General features: G+C 38.7%; 1 protein-coding gene across 1 annotated transcript in view; it reads right to left on the reverse strand.

Annotated features, from left to right (window-relative positions):
• The window catches only part of POLQ (DNA polymerase theta), a gene marked incomplete at both ends in the record, with an annotated part of 125,536 nt that overhangs the window by 15,893 nt on the left and 85,030 nt on the right, over positions 1–24,613 (reverse strand). The window contains 6 exons of the mRNA XM_080696858.1: positions 1,154–1,278; positions 2,321–2,432; positions 15,188–15,372; positions 18,234–18,352; positions 18,931–19,057; positions 23,360–23,534. Coding sequence (XP_080552984.1) covers positions 1,154–1,278; positions 2,321–2,432; positions 15,188–15,372; positions 18,234–18,352; positions 18,931–19,057; positions 23,360–23,534 — 843 coding nt within the window. The remainder of the gene's footprint in view (positions 1–1,153; positions 1,279–2,320; positions 2,433–15,187; positions 15,373–18,233; positions 18,353–18,930; positions 19,058–23,359; positions 23,535–24,613) is intronic.

Raw genomic sequence — 24,613 nt, forward strand, 5'->3', positions numbered from 1 at the left:
ATTTAAATTTTCTAATAATGCCCAATAAGACCACACTATTAAAATAAAAAAGCAAGTAGAAAGAACCACAAAATATCACAATTTAATGACTGGCTAATCCCTGGGAAATGTTAGCAATCTGGTATGATAATGACAAATTAATATATGGTATTTGAAACTCAGCTAAATCTAAGAATTAAGTTTACTTACAAATTGATACCAAAGCGAATAAACAATTGACTTACTGAAATAGAACATCATTAATTAAGGCATTGAGGGAACCCAAATTTACATTAGTGTCCCAAAGACTGATCCTGTGTATTCAGAAGACCCCATTAAAATGCTAGCATTCCAGAATCGTGTTCTCCCCTGAGGCAAGGCCACTGCTTGAGCCAGCGAGGTCTGGATCAGTCCACCGGGTAGCCAGGCTACTACTGGGGCCGTCAAGAGTGGGATCGGTACTTGCAACACTGCATGCACAGAGAAATATCGCAGAAAATTAAAACCAGATGCTTCCCCTAATCAGCAATAACTAGGAGGAAAGGGGCAACAGGAAGTGGTCGAGCTATAGAAAGGGCCCTAGAGTGAAGCAATTAAGGTGACCAATCAGAGGGTATGGAATAGGGGAGGATGGAGCCTCTTTAAAAAGCAGGAGGTACATAAACATATGTATCAAAGTTAATCACCAAACAAGCATGGGATCGAGGGAGGGGGAGGAAATGGGATGGGGACTAGATGAGGGCTAATTGAATGATGTGTGCTTGTATATCCTCTCAAGTCTTATATTCCAATGTGATGTATGATTACAATGCATCAATAAAAATAAATTAAAAAAAAATGCTAGCATTCCTAAAAGTGACACGAGTAGTGTTTAGGCTTTGTTAAACAGTGCATGTCATTGAAATGTTGTTAAAAATCCAGAGAAATTGCCGGGCGTGGTGGCGCATGCTTGTAATCCCCACGCTTTGGAGGCTGAGACAGGAGGATCACACAGGTTTGAAGCCAGCCTCAGCTACTTAATGAGGCTCTCAGCTACTTAGTGAGACCCTGTTTCCAAATAAAATATAAAATAGGTCTGGGGGTATAACCAGGAGGTAGAAAGTCCCTGGGTGTTCCACCCTCAGTATCACAAAAAAAAAAAAAAAAAAAAAAATCCAGAGAAATTAAAACATACATGAGCTTTATGATAAGGGTTGTTGTCCTTGATTCCTGGCAAGTATCTTCGCCTTCCCAAAATTGTCTGAACAAACCCATCTCTCTTACAATTCTTCACGGTCTCTTTCATAAAATGATTAATCCCTACAGAGAAAATACAGAAATACTTAATTATAAACAAAGTTCATCCTTTGTTACATTTACTGATTTCAATATAAATAGTGAAACATACTAAAATCCCACCAGAAGTCTTTCCTTTTCTTTTTTGGTGTAAATGAGAATTATAATTGTCATGAGTATATCTTCATTATTTTGTTATTAGTACATTTGTTTATTGTATCAGGCAGGGGTTTTTTTGAGAGGCAGAAACAACAGCATACATATGCTATGGAGGCTGCTAAGTCCAAAGCCTATTTGTGAGACAGGCCCACAGACTAGAAACAAAAAACTACACACAGGTGTCAAAATTCATAGAACTATACACCTGAAGATGGTGACTTTTATTGCATATAAATTATACTTTAAAAAACTATCAAAAGAAGAGATAATCTAAGATTATAATACTCAAACTGCTCTATAACAGCCGTTTTCTCTAAGAGTTCCTAGTACATCTAAATCAGTGGTTTACTCTTTCAAACTAAAGCAATTTTTTTTTTTTTTTTTTTTTTTGGTGGTACTGGGTATGGAATCCAGAGGCTTTCTACCTCCAGGCTATACTCCCAGATCTTTTTTTATATTTTATTTGGAAACAGGGTCTCACTAACTTACTGAGAGCCTCACTAAGTAGCTGCGGCTAGCTTCGAACCTGCACAATCCTCCTGTCTCAGCCTCCCAAGCGCAGAGATGACAAGTGTGTGCCACCACACCTGGCTCAAGCTAAAGCTATTTAAACCCAAAGCAGAAATCAGTTCCCAAACACAATACAATATATACAATAGTATATATAGCAACTTTATTTTGCTATTACATCTTTGTCCCTACCTTTATGAAAAAAGCATATTTTAATAAATAATCATAAGTAATATTAATGTTTTTGCCTTTAATAATGCCTGATGAAAACTTCTGATTAATGAAATATCTTAATAGAAAAATTTTGCAAGAAAAGATTTTTTAAGGTTAATCTAATATGGTAAGCTTGGTCACAAAGAATGGCATCAATAAGACAATTGGCACTTGAGTTTCTTACCTGTGTACCTGGACTTGAAGGAGTCAATATAGCATGCGGCATCATTTTCTTTAATGCCCATCTGCTCTCCTAAAGATTTAGCTCCCATTCCATAAATGATTCCATAGCAAATCTGAAAGGGAGTCGTTGTAGTCAGTAATTGAATTAAAGGTCACAACTATATAAAATGTGAATGCAGAGAGTTCATTAGGATTTGAAGTTTTGGCAAACTTTTTATTTCATAGTCCAGGAAATTATTAGATCTGTTTTGATGGGTTAGATCCATATTAGGTCAAAAAGTATGCTGCCTTTTTGCATTACTTTTTTAGGGGAAGAGGAGGGAGGGAGCATGAGTGAAACTGAATACATATGTTTTAAGAAACAATACCCATGATCTAAAAGGAAAAGGTTATTTCCATTTCTCATTTATCCATCAATCAGTAGAGCAGCTTATTACTCCTCAAAGTGCCTCATTAACTTCTGCTTATAGAAGTGCCTAGAAGTCTGGGCGGGGGGGGGATGTTATAAACAGATTTCTGGGAAGATGGTGGCGGCCATGGTCGCATTGGCAACCGTGGCCACATGAACAATAGCTGGCAGTGGCCAAATAGGACAGGAATTCCTCTGAGAAACACCAGATATCATATTTTGGCTAAATACCTGATTGGGACAATATATAGAGACATTTATAGCCATGACTTCCTAACTAAAATATAAGAAAGAAGAGATGGACCAAGATGGCAGAGATGGCGATGGTAGTGGTGGCCAGTATTTAAGAGAGGTAGATAAAACTAATCCAACCCACCCTGAACTGTTGGAGAAATCCCCCCCCCCAAAAAAAAAGACTGCCCCTGCCCCACATGCTCAGGAATTCTGGAAAACATATTATTTAAGAAAAATGCTTGAGAGGAGGGCCAAGATGGCAGCAGCAGCAACAGCCAGTATCAAGGAGAGGTGTGAGAGTACTGAGATGCAGGCTCCTGCTTGAAGGGTTAATGAAGCAACTCTGGCTCCTGAGAAGCAGCTTGGAATGCCAGGCTGGGAGGCAAGCATACTTCCTCTAATCAGTGAGCTATAAGTCTTGCCAAGTTGCCTTCAAGATCAGAAGCAGCTCCGGCCCTCTCGCTGAAGGTCCTTCCCAGCATAGACATCTCTCAGAAAACTTATTGGTATGATAAAACAGCTTGAGAAGTTATGAGCAGTCACAAGAGTTCTTTGCTACTAATTGTAAAACAAAAAGTTGCTTTGAGACTCATCCTTTGACTTTACTCACACACAGCTATTGTTGCCTTAAGATAACCTTGTAATGTCTAAAATAGTTAACTCATCTATGGATCCCATGGAAGCTTTCTCTATAAAAGTCTGATTTCTCTTTCAATAAAACATGCAGTGTACATGAAACCTGCATCCCCTGTGTCCCATGAATCAGCTTTACCCTTAGGTCTCCAGTGCACTAGACACTGACAGGTGGCGCCCGAACAGGAACCTAAGAAAAAGGTGTTTCAGGAAAGCCAGAGATAAGTAAATACTATTACAGGGGGATGGGACAAGCTAAATCTACTCCTTATGTTTCTATCTTACAACAACTTCTTAAATCTCATAGAGCTTGAGTTTCTACTTCTGATCTTGAAATGTGTATAGAAGTGATAGAAAATTATAACCCATGGATTCCAGAAGAAGGGACGCTAGACATAGAAACCTGGGAGACAATTAAAGTTAATATAGAAGAGGCCGTTAGAAAAGGGGAACATATACCTGTTCGATTTTGGTCTATTTGGTCTTTACTATATGCTTTGTTCAAAGCTATGTTAGAAGAGAGAAAAATATGTCATTGGAAAAAGGAGGCTACTCCATCTGTACAAAAGTTACAGTTAGAGGAAGGAGTTAAAAGAGATATTTTAAGGGATCATGATAAGATTATTCATGAATATGATACCCCTGAGGCTGTTATAACTGAAAAAGAAAGCTCAGATAAAGAAATTGATTTTAAAGAAGAATTAAATATGCTAAAAGCTCAAATAAAAAAATTACAGTTAAAAAAGGAAGGGCAAAAGTGCGATACAAAAATGAAAATAAAAACCATACAGCCTACCACGCCTCCATTAACTGCTTTTCCAATAAAACATAAAATTAAAAAACCCCTCCATTCTATAGATTTAGGGTCTGAAAGTGTAAATTTAGACAATGATTTTAGTGATTTCATAGAGGATGATGATACGTTTGCTTTTCCTGTGATCCGACTGCTTCCTGTTAATGGAAACCCTCAGCCTGGCCAATACGAGGGACTAGACGTGGATTTAATGGGTCGCTTAAAAAAAGGCAGTAACATTATATGGGCCACAATCTTATTATGTCAAAGAATTACTAAATGGAGCTACAAAACATTATAACAATTGAACACCTATAGATTGGAAAACTGTATGTAGGGTATTGCTAAAGGAGCCAAAATACTTGCAATGACAAATGTGGTTTCATAATTTGTGTGCCGAAAAAGCTCATGCTAACTTAAACAGCAATAATGCTGCCTTGAGAGCTATTACCTTTCCCATGCTCATTGGTGCAGGACATTATGATGACCCTAATGCTCAGGCCAATACGCCTTTTGAAATACATGATCAATTGCAGAAAATTGCTTTAGAGGCGTGGGAAAAATTGCGACCTACTGGAAAAAATTATGGCTCCTGGACTAAAATACACCAAAAAGACAATGAGCCTTATGTTGATTTTTTAGCACGTCTAAAATTGACAATTGAGAAAACTGTGGTAAGGGAGGATGCTCGGCAAGAATTGCTACAAATGCTGGCCTATAAAAATGCAAATGGTGATTTTCGGAGGGCTATTCTGCCAATTAAGGATACAGGAGATGTTTATCAATATCTAAAAGTATGCAAAGATATATATTCTGAACATAAAAAAATACAATCATTCGCAACTGTATTAGCTAATTAGTTTAAAAGGAATAAATTCTAATGTAAAATGTCATAGATGTGGACAAACGGGTCATATTAAAAAAATTGTAAAAAAATAAATATGAATCCCAAACAAAAACCAGACATGTGTCCAAGATGTAAAAAAGGCAAACACTGGGCTAGAGAATGTAGATCCAAAACTGATGCTTCCAGCAATGCCATTCCCAACAAAAATCAAAATACGTGTTCAGTTTCAGGAAACCTGTGGACGGGCCCCCCTCAGGGCCCAAAACAAATAACCGAGGACATCCCACAATTTTTTCCCTACAACATGCCACCAGGGCAAGTGCCACTGTAGATCTGCCCACAGCTTAAGATGTTAAAATTCCTGCTGGGGCAGTCCCCACAAGAGTTAAAACAAGAATTTATGGTCCTCTTCCTCCTAATACTTTTGGTTTGATTATAGGACGCTCTAGCCTTACTAGTAAGAAAATAATGGTTTCACCTGGAGTAATAGATGCTGACTATACTGGAAAAATACAAGTAATGATTAATTCTGTAATTGAGATAAAGTTTAAAAGGGGAGACCATATAGCACAATGTATATTATTACCATATATTCAAGTTGCCCCTAATGACAGACAAAAAACAGGAGGTTTTGGCAATACAAACATAAAAAATGTATTTTGGACGTTAAATATTAAAAAACTACAACCTCAAATAAAAATTTGGTTAAAACATAAAAATATTCAAGAGCTTGTGGATACAGGATCAAATATTACTATCATTAGAAAATTATGTTGGACTTCCGGGAAGATGGCGACCGAGAAAAGCGAGGCTTAAGAGTCCCGCTAACAACAAATCTCCATTACCACAAAATCAGCGCCTTTCATAGCCAGAAAACACCATCACCAGTGAAACAAAGAATCACCAGGCTCCAGAGAGAAAGCGGACTGAGAACAGAGCCACAGAGGAGATACACCGGCCTCGCGCCCGAGGACACGGCAGACACGGCAGCAGCGCCATACTGCCGGAGGCACCGGCGAATTCAAGGGACGGCTACAGCGAGCCGAGGTGAGCCACTGCGGAACAGCTAGGCGGGATTTCTCCGCGCAGAGAGCATCTAAAGCTCCCAGTGGCCGAGCTCAGCACACGCTGCAGGGATCCAGAGTAGAAATCAAAATCAAGAAGAAAAACACCAGCCCCATAGCTGAGGGCGTAGCAGCGGCGCCATATTGCCACCGGCGGCAACAGCACCGAATTCAGCGAGGCCAGTACAGCTACATCTGCGTACTCAAGAACAGTGAGTCAAATTGCGGGCCACAGAGGAGAAATCCCAGTACTGTACTCCCTGGGACTTGACCCAGTGGGGGAGGGGCGGTGGCAGAGATATCACACCATAGGAGAACTTGCAACCTGGCACCCCCCACAGTCTAAAGCAGCCTCTATGGACTCTCTGGGTTGGAGACTCTGTGATAAAACCCAGTAAAGGAGTAGTGGGGTCCGAGATACTACTGACTCGAGATCCAGAACACCTTAAGGGAAGTCATAGTGACCCAAGGGAAGAACCCAAAGAAGGCACAAACTTCTGAAATCATGGGAAAGAGGAATAATACTGGAGCAATTAATGCCCACAACCCCACAACATCAGAACCCGATAAAACAGAAAATCAGAGATTTCTAGAAGATCAAATCAGGAAAATAACTGTAGAAATAATAGAGGTGCTTCGAAAAGAACTCAGAGAGAGCCAAAAAGAGATAAAGGATGCAATTAATGAAGTAAAGGCCTCAATTCAAAGCACAAACAACCGATTAGAACACATGGAGAACAGAATCTCGCTCTTAGAAGATGAGCAATCCAAAAATGAACTCATAGTTTCTAATCTAGAAAAAAATATCCAACAGCAGGAATCTGATATTGAAGAAATATGGGCCCATTTTAAGAGAGCTAACCTAAGAATAATTGGAATAGAGGAGGGAAAAGAAAGTGAAACCAAAGGGATCAACAATCTCTTCAAAGAAGTATAGCAGAAAATTTTCCAAACATAGAGCAAGAGGTTGATACAAAGGTCCAGGAAACTTATAGAACTCCCTTTAGACAGGATCGGAGAAGAGGATCCCCACGCCACATAATTGTCAAAATGACCAATGTGGAAGCCAAGCAGAGAATCTTAAAGGCAACAAAAACAAAGGGCCAAGTGACATTCGGAGGCAAACCAATTAGAATCACTCCAGACTTCCCAAACCAAGTCATGAGAGCCAGAAGGGCTTGGAGTAACATATTCCAAACTCTGAAAGAAAACAACTTCCAGCCAAAAATTTCCTACCCAGCAAAACTTTCTATCAAATTAGATGGAAAAATAAGAAACTTCCATGACAAACAGAAACTGAAGGAATTTATGTCTTCAAAACCAGCACTAGAGAAAATACTCAAAGAGATTAACTACAAAGAAGAAATAGGTAACACATACCAGAACCAGAGAAACAAGAGTTTCCATCCAACAGACAATTAAGATTGGTTATCTGTGGAGATTCATTATTTATGTTAGTCTTTTACCTATCTCTAAATGGTATTGTTTGCCTTTATTGTTGTTAATTTTTAGGATTTCTAGTTGGAATATTAATATACCTTCAGATATAGCAATTGGAAATATTTTATCCCATTCTATTAGTAACTGTTAACTCTGTTTACATTGTCTTTGGATATACAATTTTTTTATTTTTTTATTTTTTAGGGAGTCTGTATACTCCTCTGTTGCCTGTGTCATTGAAATCATAACCAAGAAATCACTGCCAATTTCAATGTTGTGAGGTTTTATGACCCAGATTTTCTCCTAAAAGTTTATAGTCTTAAGATTTGTATTTAGGTCTATTATCTATTTTGAGTTAATATTTGTATATGGGATTAGGTAAGGGTCCAATTTTATTCTTTTCCATGTAATTATTATTTTTCAACAATATTTAGTTAAAAGATTATCATTTCCACCACCAAATGTTCGTGGAAACCTTGTCAAAAATAACTTGACAACATAGGGAAGAATTTAGCTCTAGGCTTTTATTTAACTCCAATGGTTTATATATCTGCCTTTAGAATAGTACTACACTGTTTCAATTATTGTAGCTTTATATGGTTTGAAATCAGAAAATATATATCTTCCAGCTTTGTTCTTTTTCAAGATTGTTTTGGGTACCTAGACTCCATATTCCATATTAGGATAGATTTTTTTCTGAAAAATAAATATATGATAGTTTCACCTAAAAAATAGAAAAAAATATTCTCTGGTAAGAAAGAAAGCAAAAAGAAATATTGAAATGTTATCTTTAAGTCATCAAAAGCTTGGCATCAGACAAATGAAACTGTTATGTGAGATTATCATTTTTAATTTTAGATAAATTGCCATAATACTAGATGTCAACTACTAAGCCAAGCATGGGAGGGAGGGATAGGGAGAGAATGGGGTGGGGATTGGGTGGGGGCTGACTGGGAAAAGTGTGCATGTATGTCTACAAAAGTATGTATCCTACTATGATGTATGAATACAGTGCACCAATTAAAAAAAAAAAAGAAAAAAAAAAAAAGAAAATTATGTTGGCCTGCAACATTCCCTATAACTACGGTGTCATGTCAATTGAGAGACATTGGGTCTAATCCAGTGTCTTTGATAGAACAATCTATTAATTATATTAACATTACCTCAGAAGATGAACAGTTAGCTATTATCAAACCTTATATATTAGATGTTCCTATTAATATTATTGAAAGAGATGTACTATCTCAATGGGGAACTCATTTAATATGCTAGACAGAGCTTTCCTTTTTTATAGGTTATGGAGCCTATAAAAATTCTGTAAAAATCTGACACTCCGATCTGAATAGAACAATGGCCATTAACCCAATCAAAATTACAAGCTGCTCATGAGCTAATAAAAAAAAAAACTTACAAAAGGACATATAAAAATCTCAACTTCACCTTAAAATTCTCCGATTTTTGTAATAAAAAAGAAATCAGGCAAATGGAGATTACTTACAGATCTCCGAAGGGTTAATTCATCTATGTATCCTATGGGAGCTTTACAGCCAAACATTCCTTTGCCTTCTATGTTACCTAAAAATTGACATATAATTGTCATAGATATACAAAATTGCTTCTTCACTATTTCCGTTCATCCAGAGGATAAAAAACGATTTGCTTTTTCTTTGCCGTGGCTTAATAATTGCGGGCCTCACTACAGATATCAATGAAAAATATTGCCTCAGGGTATGATGAATTCCCCAAAAATATGTCAGTTATATGTTGGAGCTGCACTCGAGCCTATTAAAAAAAGATGGCCACATATATATATTTCTCATTATATGGATAATATATTGTTTGCCAGCCCAAATAACATAAAATTGCAACAAATCCTACAAATATTACCAGCTCATTTTACACCTTTTGGTCTTAGCTGAACGGGACAACACACAGAAACATTTCCAGTCATTACATCCTATCTGAAATAAACGAGAGTGGAAAATGGCAGACTTAGAGGCAAGACAGCAGTGCGGCACCCGCCACTGCAAGAAAAGTGATTTTTGGAGGGATATCCCAGAAGAGATCAGAAAGCAGACTGCTCCTGCCACCCATGCACAGGAATACTTAACAACATACTCTAGGAGAGACCAAGAAGGTGGCGGTGGCAGCCAGTATTCAGGAGAGGTAGACAGATCCAACCAAACCCACCTTGAATTTTTGAAGTAATCTCTCCAAAAGTAAACTGTTCCTGCCCCACATGCTCAGGATCTCTGAACAACATACTATGTAAGAAAAAGTTTTGCAGACATGGACCAAAATGGTGGTAGCGGCAATGGCCAGTATTCAGGAGAGGCACACAGATCCAATCCAATCCACCTTGAATTTTTGAAAACATCTCCCAAAAAGTAGACTGTTCTTGCCGCACATGTGCAGGAATTCTGGACAACATACTATGTAAGGAAAATGTCCGGGGCAAGTCAGAGGGAGCCCTACCCATATTACTGGGCTGATTCGCTGTGCCGGGTGTCCCGGAGAACTCAACTCATGGCTGCTGTGCTCCTCTGCGCTGAGCTGGAGCCAGAGTGTACCTGGAGCAGTGAATCCTGCTCTCCATAGTGAGGCTGTGAGCCTCCACTTTCAGTGGGGAAATAAAATCCATTGTTGCTAGGGAATTGGGCTCTCAGCTTCTGCAAATGACACGTGCTGTTTTCTCCTACTAAAAATAGGAGGAAAATAGCAATCTCTATAAAGGTCATGCTCACAGTGACAGTAACCAGAGCCTTCAGGGCGGTGAGGCCAGGTCTGGAGCCAGCAAGGCTGGGCCCAGAGCCTATTGGGCAGCAGGCCTGGAACTGGGGCCTGCTTCATAGCAAAGGGCCAGCGGGTTTCTTCAACTGTGTGGCCAGGAAGCAGTAGAAGCTGCCGCTGCCTCACCTAATCTCGCAGCAGATTTCCAGACCCAAGTGACATCTATTTAAAAAAAATTGGTTGTGAGTGGATCATCCTTTCAAAGTTACTTACCTTCTGGCTTTCAGGTTGTCTGTAAGTGGGAATAAGTGTAGAGAAATAGAAGCTCTAATACATTGTTGGATGGATTGCAAGTTGGTGCAACCACTTTGGAGAACAATATAGAAGATCCTCAGAAGAAGGAAAATGAACTTACCATATGATCCAATAATACCACCTCTGGGTATCTACCAAAATACCAAACTAATGCATAAACAACCTTGTTCATAGCTGCACAGTTCATCATTGCCAAACTGTGGAACCAGCCAAGATGTCCTTCAAAAAATGAGTGGATTTCAAAACTATGGGATATATACATAATGGAATTTTGCCCAGCCATAAGGGAGAACAAAATTATGGCATTTACAGTGAAATGTCACAAAAAAATAAGAAATCAGATGCTTTTCTTAGTGTGCAAAATATTAGGGAGAAATGGGTAACAGGAGGAACTCTAGATGAAGAAGGGACCCGATAGAGGAGCAATGAAGGTGACATATCTGAGGGGATAAGAGGGAGGACGAGGGAAACTCTTTAAAGCACATGATGTACTTAAACATATCAAAGTCAATCAGGAAGCCAAGCATGGGTAGGAGAGAGGGAGAGGAAAGGGGTTAGAGATTGGGTAGGGGCTGATTGGGTGATGTGTGCATGTATATCTCCACAAGTTTAACATCCCATTGAGATGTATGACTACAATGCACCAATAAAAATTTATTTTAAAAAAAGAAAATGTTATAAACTTTCCTCTTCTCATTATGGACAAGCTTAAAAGAGCAAATGGTTTTATAACAGGGGGAGGGATTCACCAGACATCACTATCTTGTTCAACTCACAGTTGCCTGAGATCCCACATATAAAAATTCATCTGGGTTCAATGCAAACAAAAACACCAGAGGAAATCTGGGGAACACTGAAAGGAAACAATCTAGATAGGACACTAAAAAACCTATAATCTAATAATAAGTATTGTCTGGATTCAAACCTAGTTCTACTATTTATAAGACATATAACCTCTTTCTATCTCTTTCTATCTTAATTTTTCTCATCCATGAAATAAAGATTATTAAAAGAAGAAACCACACTAAGAAATATTATGTGCATATATGAATATATCATTTGTATCTTATTGTGATATATAATCATATCTAAAATGTTGATATTGGGGGGAGGAAATAGGATGGGAATTGGGTAAGGTCTAAAGTGATGTGTGTATATATGCCTCTAACATCTTGTACTCCACTAAGATATATGATGACAATGCACCAATAAAAAAGTAAAACAAGTCGGGCATGGTGGCACAAGCTTATAATCCCAGTACTTGGGAGGCTGAGACAGGAGGATTGTGCAGGTTTGAAGCCAGCCTAAGCTACTTAGTGAGGCTCTCAGCAACTTAGTAAGACCCTGTTTCCAAATAATATATAAGTCTGGGAGTGTAGCCCGGAGGTAGAAGGCCCCTGGGTTCCATCCCCAGTACCACAAAAAAATAAAAATAAAAATGAAAAATGAAATGTGAAATGGTGTTTAGAAAAACTGTATGGGATAAAGCATACTCCACATATGGCAAATAAAACCTGAAAAGATAACTTGCATAAAATGATTATCAGAATTACAAAAACTTTTAATGTGATAAGCTAACTAGGATCCCTCTCCATGCTTTTAAAAAATATTTTGAGTGAAGGGAGGGAGGGTGTGTTTTTATTTTCCACTTTATTTTCAATTGATTTATTTCAATGTAATTCCTAATGTTTCTTACTTGTTTATTATTTATATTTTGGAACTAGGGATTGAACCCAAGGGCATTCTACCCCCAAACTATACCCCCATCCCCTTTTCAACATTTCTGTCTTGAGCAGGGTCTCTCTTGCTAAGTCGCTGAGGCTGGCCTTGAATCTGTCTCAGCCTTGATACTCCTGTCTCAGCCTCCCAAGTATTGGAATTATAGGGGTTTGCCACTGCACCCAGCTTGTCCATCTATTTTTAACTCTATATTACTTTAGTGCTGAGAGCTCAGCAAGAGTCATAATTTAGATGTAGTGTATTTTGAAGTAGGAAAAAAATTAATATAGCATGTACACAGTTAAATCATGCAAGAGCTTATTAACAAAGGCAGCTACCAGTGGGCAAATGTATAGATAAGGGCAGAATGTCCAAGTTCTGACCTGTGAACTTCTGCTGGCTCTGCCACTTAGTTAAATGACTAAGCAAATTACTAATTTTCTGTGGTCATTCCATCCTCTATAAAATGAGGATCAAAATAATAATAACTATCTAAAAATTGGTTGTTAGAATAACTACTTTACCTAGGGCCCGATTCTTGATAAATGTGAGACTTCATTAAGAGTTTAAGCAGAGAGGACAGACTGGCTTTGTAAACTGTAGAAGAAGCAAGTGTCAGTGCTCAGCGGGCAGTGGTGAGAGGAAGCGCTTCATGCCCAACAATCCAGGTGAGCATGGCAGCAGTAAGTACCCAGAAGTGCAGATGTAAAATGAGTAAAGCAGACCTCGGGGCTGGGGCAGTGGTCCCCTACCTCAGCCAGCAATCCTGCTTTCTGAAAGTGGCATCAGATTTTCCACAGGGCACTAGGTGAGTAAGCATCTGGGTTAATCTGTGCAGGAGCTGTGTACATGCGGCCTTGACATCCCAGGGTAGGAATGCACAGGGGTCCATTACAGAGGTACAAAGGCGGTATGAGGTTTCACAGATCTCACAAAGCCATCTAGAACGGCAATCATTCAAAACACAACAAATGCTGGTGAGGATGTGGAGAAGAGGGAACTCTAATACATTTTTGGTGGGATTGCAAATTAGTGCAACCACCTTGGAAAACAGTTTGGAGGATCCTCAAAAGAATGGGAACAAACTTATCATATGATCCAGAAATACCACTTCTGGGTATCTACCTAAAAGAATAGAAACTGTACTACCAAACTAATGCAGGCATATCTTTGTTCATAGCCACACAATTCACAATTGCCAAACCATGGAACCAGCTAAGATGTCCATCAACAGATGAATGTATTACAAAACTATGGAATACGTACACAGTGGAATTTTACTAAAATTTTACAAAATTATATTATTTTCAGGGAACTGGATGGAACTGGAGAATATTATGCTAAGTGATATTAGTCAGTCACAAAAAGTAAAAAATTGGATATTCTCCATACTATTTGGAAGCTAGGGAGAAAATGGGTCATAGGAGAAACTCTAGTGAAGAAGAAACCATAGATGAGGAAATAAGGTGACCTGAAGCAGATGGGAAGGGGAAGAGAGAAATTCCCTAAGGCACATGACACATATCCATAAACATATCAAAGTCAATCACTAAGTTAATTCCAAACATGAGGAGGGAGGGGAGGAAATGGGATGGGAATTGGGGAAGGGCTAAATGAATGATGTGTGCATGTACGCCTCTACCATCTTGTACTCCATTAAGATGTATGACTACAACGCACCAATAAAAATTTAAAAATAAGTAAATAAATGAAAATCTATAAATTATTAACAGCTCAGCAATACTAATTTTTCAACAAGTGGTTAGAAAGCACCTTTGATACAATGTTTTTTGGCTCAATACTGTAAGAAAATAAAAACAAAAACCTGAAACTTTAAATCAGTTTATCTACTGACTAGAAAAAATTTAAATATACATACATACACACACCATAAATAGCTACCACCAGCACAATATCTACCACTTTGTGTGTGTGTGTGTGTGGTTCCAGGGATGGAACCCTCAAGCCTTCTACCTCTGGGCTACACTCTCAGACCTATTTAATATTTTATTTGGAAACAGGGTCTAAGTTGCTGAGAGTCTCACTAAGTAGCTGAGGCTGGCAAACCTGTGTGGTCCTCCTGTCTCAGCCTCCCAAGCACTGGGGTTACAAGTGTATGCCACCACGCCCAGCTTACCACTTTTAAATAAGTGTCTACTAAGTAGTAGGCACTGTAACTAGTCATATTGCACTTAAATGCACATAGTCTTAAATGCACTTAACTTTCCTGACCCCAACTGGCCTTTGACATTAGACTACATGGTTCTTTTATTTATTTATTTATTTATTTATTTATTTTTATTTATTTTTATTTTTGCGGGTTTGGGGATGGAACCCAGAGGCATTTGACCTCCGAGCTACACCCCTGCCCTATTTTTATTCTTTATTTTGAAATCGGGTCTCACTGAGTTGCAATGGGCCTCACTAAGTACTGAGGCTGTCCGTGAACCAAGATCCTCCTGTCTCAGCCTCCTGAATGCTGGGATTACAAGCGTGCCACCACGCCCGGCTATACATGGTTCTTTATTGCTGTAAAGTAAAGTGAATACTAGGACACTGGCTCTGAAGAATGGGGTTTAAAACATCCAAAGTGAGAGAAATCAGCAGCAAATAAGTGAGATAATTAGAAACTTTCTGAGCCATTAAATTCCTCACATTTCTATTAAACATGCCCACCAAGTCACCTGCTTTGCCTGTTGCCTTAGCTCATCTCCAACAGACTCTGGCTCAATCATCTTCCATTCTGCTGCGATGCTCCTGAAAACATCGGCTCCAGAGTTTAATACTTGAATGAGACGACGATCATGAGATAAATGAGCCAAGATCCTTAGTTCAAGCTGAGAATAATCAGCAGCCAATATTAAACCACCTGAAGTAGAAATGATATTGTTAAAGCTAATACAAAGTTCTACAAAACATAATCAAACTTCTGTAACTGAGGATGACAGAAATGTAGTTCTAATTTAGGACTCTGAGATCATGTGTCCCAAAGTTAAAATCTTGTTTCTAATATGATGCAATTTGGTTCTCTATATATTAGATAATTTTTTTCTATATAGCATTCAAATATAGGTAATACATGTAAAGCTTCTCTGACATCAGCCCCCAACCACTGTGGAGTACTTTCTTCAGTGTTCCCAGGGCACCTGGCACATAATATAATGGAGAAATTGGTGTCCAATGAGTGAGTACACAAATTAGGTGCCCTGTAGGGAAACATGTGCTTTGCTTCAAGAGTAACACTCAATGAAAAAATAAGTGGTCACTAGATGAGGAAGAGTTATTAAAAGAATCAAAACAATTTGCCTACAGATTGAAAATGACTAGACTATATATGCATGGCAAAAACAAAATTAGAAAGCAAAAACGATGTCAAAGAAAAAATATTTTAACTGGTATCATGAAGCCTTATTGCCATATTATAAAAGAAACTGCAGGCTGGGTGTGGTGGCGCGTGCTTATAATCCCAGCATTTAGGAGGCTGAGACAGGAGAATCACAGTTCCTGGACAGCCTCAGCTACTTAGTGAGGCTCTTTGCAACTCAGTGAGACCCTGTTTTAAAATAAAGAATAAAAAATAGGGACGGGGATGTGACTCGGAGTTAGAATGCTGAAGAGAAAAAAAAGAATGTAAAAAAAGAAACTCTGCAATATTGTTACTGGGAAAAAGGGTAACCTCCTCTCCATTTGATGCCAATTTGACAATATAAAAATTGAAGTCAGGCATGGTAGCCCCACACCTGTAATCCCAGTACTTGGGAGGCTGAGGTAGAGGATTGAGAACAGCCTCAGCAACTTAGGTCTTTACAACCTTGCAAGACCCTGTCTCAAAATAAACTGAGCTGACTATAATACAAATATAAGATTAACAGGACTTTAAGAAGCTGTAAAATATCACTAATAATTCTTATATTAATTACATAGTGAAGTGATAATATTTTGAATATGCCAGGTTTAATTTTAAAATGGTATTAAAATTAATTTCAACTCCCTCTTATATTTTAATATATGTGGAAGAGAGAATTAACAGTTAGGTAGATGGAAAAAGTTATATGTACATCACTAGGGACACTTGGACATCTAATCTTTTACTCTTGGTCAAAATGAAGGCAGTGATATGTTAAGACCCAAAACTCCTCTTGCCAACCCTCATCTTTAGTTCCTATATTGACCATTTGCAAGTGGCCTGATTCAGTCAAACCTGGCTTGAGCTTTCCTTAAGCCTGGATTCCTCTCATGGACCCTGAGACATTGTCCCAAGCCAGAGACAAAGTGTGGTCCCTTGGTGTGAATAAAGACCCCTGTATGTATAGCATATGTACATATGTGTGTGTGCACATATATACTTCTAGTGTGTGTGTACACATATATACTTCTAGTATATGTTTGTGTGTGTTTGTGTGTATGTGTGTGTACACCTTGGGGAAGCTTGCACATGGGATGTCTCTTGGGCCCCAATGCTTATTTTAAGTCTCTTTCTTTTGCTACACCACATTCTTTGCTATTAAATAAAAGCCTTACATGCTGTGTGGGTTCTGGTGAGACCTTTCAAATATGGAACTGGGAAATTCTTTACAAGGTGGCTACTAAAAAGTTTCAAATTATGACAATGTCTTACCCTATTTTTCTACCTAGCAACATTGTGTGTGTGTGTGTGTGTGTGTGTGTGTGTGTGTGTGTCTGAGGATGGAACCCAGAGACATTCTACCTCCAAGCTACACCCCCTGCCCTATTTTTTTATTCTTTATTTGAAATAGGGTCTCACTAAGTTGCAGAGGACCTCACTAAGTAGCTGAAGCTGTCCGCAAACCGCGATCCTCCTGTCTCAGCATCCCAAATGCTGGGATTACAAGCGTGCATCACCATGCCAGGCTGCAATATTGCTTTTAAATCCAGCCTACTCCTTCCCTTACCCTAAAAGGAGAAATTCAAGATGCATAACCTCCACTAAGAAACTACACAGACCTTCTACAGACACTTGGACAAGTCTGACTGAACTTTGCTGATAAGTTCATACTGAGAATTACCAAGCAGGTTATGTCATCACAGACTTTCAATTCACCTTGGAATGAGTTTCTGATGGAATATAAAGTAAGTTCAGATGGTGCGCTGCACTCATCTGGATTTGCCAGCTGACACAAGATAAAGAGCTGAGATGCATAATATTAGCAGGAGCGATTAGTTAGATCACAACTTCCAAGTGCTTTGAAGATACACAGGATGTGGCTAGAGCCTGAGGAGAGGTCTGGAAGAACTAGGACAGCCATGGACCATCCTGTGCCCAGGGAGGCAACAGTGAGAGAAAGGGAGAAGAAACCCAGGAGAGAAGGGTCAGAAAGAGGTACAAAAATTCAGACTCCTAGAGGTCAGAAGAGGAGAGCAGGTGAGGAGGGAGAGGGCTGGTTAACAGGGACAAGTGCTGTAGTGAAGGTTAAGAGGACGAAGGCCAACAAATCCATTGGATTTTGCAAAAAGTATATTATGGTTTTATAAACCATGGTTTCAGCAGGCTGCTGTTGAGCTACACCACAGACACTTCACAGAGAGCAGATCATGAAGACAATGATGAATGACAGCTACAAACTTGGGAAAACAAAGAAAGTCAGGCTCCACAACAGAGAGGAAATATGGGGGAGCATGCCTCTGGGTCCCACTGATAATTCAGTCTTTTGCAGCGCTTTGAAAACATTCCCACAGTAATAAGAAGCCCCAAACCATCAGCCAACCTACCTGGGAAGGGAACAAAGGCATGTCGCATGCTCACTGAAAACGGCATCCCTCTGTCTGAGGCTTTCTCCATCTGTGCCTGGTGTCCAGGGTTCAGGACACAACGCTTCTGATTTTGTCCTCTATGGTGCAAACAACATCATCAGCTGGACATGAAACATCTCAAGAATATGAAAGGTCTGATTTTCAGTAAAGTCGATGTTTCCATCTAAGACATTTCAAAACAAGCCAACCCGCAACTCACTTTTAACCTTAACGAGGACTCTAGACTTCTTTCAGCAAACATTCAAGTAAACATTAAGACAAATCTGTCACAGCCTTTCTCACGAAATGCTTCTGCTTCTCATCCTATCTCTTTGACAACAGCTCATGTAAATTATCTGTGCTGCTTCTTCCCATCCTGTGCACATAGGAGCACAGGAGGGGCTGTGGCTGGCATTGCTAACCTCTTCCCTTCAGTATTTGACTTGAAGAAGTACACAGAACTTGTTGATTTAATTAGTTGCTCAAGTTTCCAGACTTTTACGTTTATTAGTTTTTTTCATAGATAGACTCAAGCCTTGAAATGAATAGTAGTGCCTAGAACAGAATGGGTCTATTTGGAATAAAAAATTAAGTTCACTTTGTTGTTCTGTATAGTAGGCTATTTTTAGCCACTGAGACTTACAAAAGGTTAATAATACACAGATAAATAGCCTACCTCCCCATAGGACACTGCCTTTTGCCTAGGGCTTGGGAAGGGGGGCTTTCCCCTACTAGTGTTGGCATTTGGATCTCAAAATCTCTTGGCACATTCTGGATATTTGGTTCTGTAAAGGTTATTCGCCCTAAAATAAAATAAAAAATAAAGACGTAAAATTAGAAAAAAATTGATACTTATTTTAACAGTATTTGCCTTTCTAAATTATCTTTTTAAATGCATGCTTTAGAGGGGGAAGAAAATGGGGTGGAAAGTGAGAAAGGGCTAATTGAGTGATGTGTGCATGTATGCCTCTACCATCTGGTACCCCATTAAGACTTATGATTACAATGCACCAATAGAAAATTAATGAAATACATGCTCTAGCAATGCTAAATTAAATTTGCATTCATTTTATTTTACTTTATTTTTGCGGGTTTGGGGATGGAACCCAAGGGCATTTGACCTCTGAGATACACCCCGTGCCCTATTTTTTTTTAAATTCTTTATTTTGAAACAGGGTCTCAATAAGTTGCAGAGGGCCTCACTAAGTAGCTGAAGCTGCCCGTGAACCGTTAGCTGAAGCTGCCCGTGAACCGTGATGCTCTGGTCTCAGCCTCCTGAATGCTGGGATTACAAGTGTGTGACACCACGCCCTGGCTTAAATTTGCATTCAAATGATACTTTTTCATCATGTTCCTGTGTCCTTTTTTTTTTTTTTTTTACTTTACAATTGTGAAGTAAGGACAAGACCATCTCAAAATAGATTAATATAAGAATCAGCTACAATACTATACTCCACATTAACCTAGCTCTCTTGAAAACAAGCCTACGAAAAGAAGCAACCTGACAGATGAATTATTCCTATGCTAAACTGAGAACCGATATTGGCACTACAATAAGTCAGCAGTCATGTACTACATACAGGTGAATCAAATGGACCTTAGCAGAAGTGACTGCTGGTGTGCAGGAAGCTGGGGGTGAGAGCAGCGTCTGGAGCAGAACAGCTGCGCGCCGCACAGGACAACTGGAACCAAGGAGCAAAATAACTGGGCAGGAGCAGCAGAGAGAGGCGGCCACTGGGCCCCACTGACCGGTGTTTGTTTGTTGGTTTTTTGTTTTTGTTTTTTATCATCAGTATTGTCTATCTTCAAGAGAATCAATAACAGTATTGACATGGCTGGACACTATAATCAGGTGTTTGATAAATTTTCTAGTAAATAGAAAGCCATTTTTAAATGTTTATACTGCCTAAACTTCCCCCAAAGTGTTTTTTTATGTTATTTGTTTACTCATTGGCTGAATTTCTTTAAAATATATAAGCATTTTTCAAAATGCATTTGGATAGAGCCGGGCATGGTGGCACATGCTTGTAATCCCCGTGCTTGGGAGGCAGAGACAGGAGGATCGCACAAGTTCGAAGCCAGCCCCGCGCTGGCTTAGGAGACCCTGTTTCCAAAATAAAAACGTAAAAAAAAAGAAAAATAGGTCTGGGAGTGTAGCCCGGAGGTAGAAGGGCTTCTAGGAACCCCAGTACCACCAAAATACATTTGGATAATTAATTTTGTTGCTGTCATTTATGTAACATATATAACAACACTAATACCCTCTGTTTCAGTGTTACAGGCTCTCTAGTAACTTCTACATGTAATATATATTGTCTTCTGATGAATCAGGCATTATAAGTGCCTTGGATATTATTTTTAATATACTTCTGACTTTATTTACTTTTTATATACTTGTTGTTTAGCTTTTAGAATAAAATAAATGCTCACTTAATGGTAATTTTTATTTTTATTTTTTTTAGGTGGTACTGGGGTTCCTGGAAGCCCTTCTACCTCCGGGCTACACTCCCAGACCTATTTTATATTTTTGAAACGGTCTCTTACACCAGTGCGGCTGGCTTCAAACCTGCGCGATCCTCCTGTCTCCACCTCCCAAGCACGGGGATTACAAGCGTGCGCCACCACGCCCGACATTAATGGTAATTTTTAATGCAATTGTTCTTATTAAGTGCCCTGTTCAGTTGGGCATGGAGGCATACACCTATAATTTCCCTATTTGGGAGGCTGAGACAGAAAGATTGCCCATTTGAGGACAGAGTCAGCAAGTAGTGAGACTTCACCCACCTAGTGAGACCTGTTTAAAAATTTAAAAATAGGGCTGGGGGTGTAACTTAGAGGTAGAATGTTCCCATGTTCAAGATCCAGTGTGTGTGTGTGTGTGTGTCTGTCTGTCTGTCTGTCTGTCTCTCTCTTTCTCTCTCTCTCTCTCTCTCTCCCTCTCTCTCTCTCACACACACACACACACACACTGTCCTGTTCAGTGTTGCAAAGCCAACAAGTAGCAGAGGAAGGCATCCAAGGCTCTTTCCACCTCAGCATACTGCCTTCTTTTCCATAATAATACTTAAAATTCATCACACTACACTGGTCTATAAGTTGAATTAATGAGGAAACAGTGGCAGACAAAAGGATAGTAAAAATAAATGGCAAAGCATCTATTATTTAATGGAAATGGATTATAATCATGAAATAATTTTGCCATGATTAGGTAAGCTTGTATTTCTGAAATATTACTAAAAATTATAAAATATTAAAATATTGTGTTCCTAAAATTAATAATAAAAACAGAATTGATAACCCTCTGACTTATAATCAGCAAATAAATTTGCAATACCTTTGAAAACTCTAGATTGATTCTAGTTTATTGCCAAGTATTTTATTTTACCTAAGTTTATAGCATCAGTAGATATTCCAAAGTGAAACTAAAAGATCAACAGGACAAGAACTGTCCAGGAAGGACCAAGAGGCTCACTGAATAAGAACGAGATAAAGCAGCTCCACACGGTGCCTGCCCCTGAAGATCACCACAACTGACAGTACGTCAAGTGAAAGGAGCCAGACACAGAGACACAAGCACTGCGACTGGTCTCTCACAGTAGAAATTAAAAAAAAAAAAGTCAGTCTGTGTGTAGAGTAGTGGTATCTAGAGGCTGGGAGGGGTGAAGTGACACTGGATTTGACCTGTACACACTACTCATGTATTTAAATATCACACTAACCCCCTAATAAGGACATGTGTTAACCAAAAATAAAAGCTAAAAAAAAATTTACAGGCAGCATAGTAGTGTACGCCTATAATCCTGTAGTTGGGAGGATGAGACAGAAAGATTACAGGTTTGAGGACAGCCTGAGCAAGCAGTGAGACAGTCATCAACCTAGTGAGACCCTGTTTCCAAATTAGAAATAAAATAGGGCTGGGGGTGTAGCTTGGTGGTAGAATGCCTCTGACTAAGTTCAATTCCCAGTACCACAAAAAACAATAATAATAATTTACTAGTGCTAATGATAATATTTGGAGATGAGTTTTATATAAGATTATGTATTTTAAAATGCATCCTATAATTAGACCAAATAAAAATAATGTGGCAATGTGAACAACACAACTGATACTAAGCACTTCCTAGAGCTTTGTGCTAATCTAAGTACTCAGCACAAATTATCCTAAGCTCAAACTATTTAATCTTCAGAAAGACCAGATGAGGCAGAACTACTATTATCTTTTTTTATTCAGGAGAAAACTTAAACACTGAGACATTAAGTATCCTGTCTTAAGAGTCACAGCAGCAGACTTCTAACCTCCAATTCTCATTTCCAAGCCAAGATTCTGTACCATCAATCTAAACTGTCCCCTCCATGAGCAAGTTCTAACTATCTTTTTTCTACTACACATTATGTTTGGCAAATATTTAGATTTCTGTTCTGCCTAGAATATTTAGATTTCTGTTCTGCCTAGAATTTTCTTTTTATCGGGCAACAATCATACCTATGCCAAGAGAACCATGAGACACCCAAAGATCTCTACAGCTTTCTTCCCTTCTTGGGTAAAATAAGGCTCTTATAATACAGACGACCCAGAGGCCTACTGAGCTTCAACTGAGAAAGATTTTAAGAGAATTGGGAAAGGGCTGCAACTGAAGTTAGATAACTCATTCAAATAAATGCTGAATTCCTGTGTAGACATACAATGCATTGTCTCAGATATTCAGTTTCTTGAAAGTAGGAAGTATATCTTACTAAAACTCATCTCCTTATCTAGTTGGTATCTAGCTATGTTTTGGATATAGTACAAATTTTATTTTTTATTTATTTATCAAGTTTTGTGTGTATATGGCACTTGGAATTAGACTCAGGAACATTCTACTTCTGAGCTATACCCCTAGCCCAATTTTATTTCTTTTTTGGAAACAGGGTCTCAGTAAGTTGCAGAGGGCCTCGCTGAGAAGCTGGCTTCGAACCTGTACTCCTCCTGTCGCAGCCTCCCAAGAACTGGGATTACAAGCATAAGCCACCACGCTCAGCTTAGTACAAATATTATAAATATTGTGCAGCTTCATTATCATTTGTTTCAAAATTGGACATTATTCATATTCAATATTTCTCATCACCTGTAGCTGTGTGTGATTGTGATACAGGATAGATTCTTTCCATTCCAAGAAAATGATTTAGACATTTTTCCCGCTGCAGGGGAAAAACAACTTTGGTAATAGCATTAGTGATTCTTCTCCACTCCAATATCAAGCCTGGTAAAGGATGTAATGCCTTTAATTTATTTAAAATATCCTGCCAAAGAAATATGAGACGGTAAGATTGGTTTCTTGTTCAAATTCAGAGCAAACTAGAATTCTTTTAGGTAACAAATAACAGTCTCAACATTTAGTATAATAACTCATATATCCACAACTCAGTTACTGTTTTTTAAAGGAAATCGCCATAATGATGAAACTATAAGTACAGTATAAAATATAAATGTGATAATGATGAGTACCATCAATTCAGAGCTACTTCCATAAAATCAAATAATGAAATGTAAGATTAATGAAGTAATGAACTCCCTACACTCCATCAAGAACTCATACCAGAGCCAGGCGTGGTGGTGCACGCTTCTAATCCCAACATTTGGGAGGCTGAGACAGGAGAACTGTGGTTCACAGACAGCTTCAGCTACTTAGTGAGGCCCTCTGCAACTCAGTGAGACCCTGTTTCAAAATAAAGAATAAAAATAAAGGGCTGGGGGTGTAGCTCAGAGATTGAATGCCCCCAGGGTTCCATCCCCAGTACTGCAGAAAGACATAAAAAAAATCTCCCTTTAAATTAGTAGATTTGAGCGCTGGGTGTGGTGGCACACACTTGTAATCCCCACACTTGGGAGGCAGAGACAGGAGGATCACGCTGGTTTGAAGCCAGCCATGCTGGCTTAAGAGACCCTGTTTCCAAATAAAAATATAAAAATAGGTCTGGGAGTGTAGCCTGGAGGTAGAAGAGTTTCCAGGAACCCCAGGACCACCAAAAAAAAAAAAAAAAAAAGAGAGAAAGAAAAAGAAAAGACATTAGTAGATTTGAGTCTTAAAACAAATTCATAGAAATCTTATTTTTGCCTGAAACTGAAAATAATATTTTATTTCTTCTATGCTATTCTCCATGTTCACATAACTATACAAATTATATTATACTGGATGTCCAAGAGTAGTTGGTGGCAATAATTAAGTAAAATCAGCATATTTGAGTTTACAGACCTCTACAGTCTTAATGGCAGGAAGGATACAACCATTATTCAGACTATGGTCCTGATTTTCTATGCTGGAATGCCTCCACAGATTTTCTGGGCTACTGAACCACAAACCAATCTGTTTATTTGTATC

This window comes from Muscardinus avellanarius, assembly GCF_963383645.1.
Source record: "Muscardinus avellanarius genome assembly, chromosome: 5".
NCBI lineage: Eukaryota > Metazoa > Chordata > Mammalia > Rodentia > Gliridae > Muscardinus > Muscardinus avellanarius.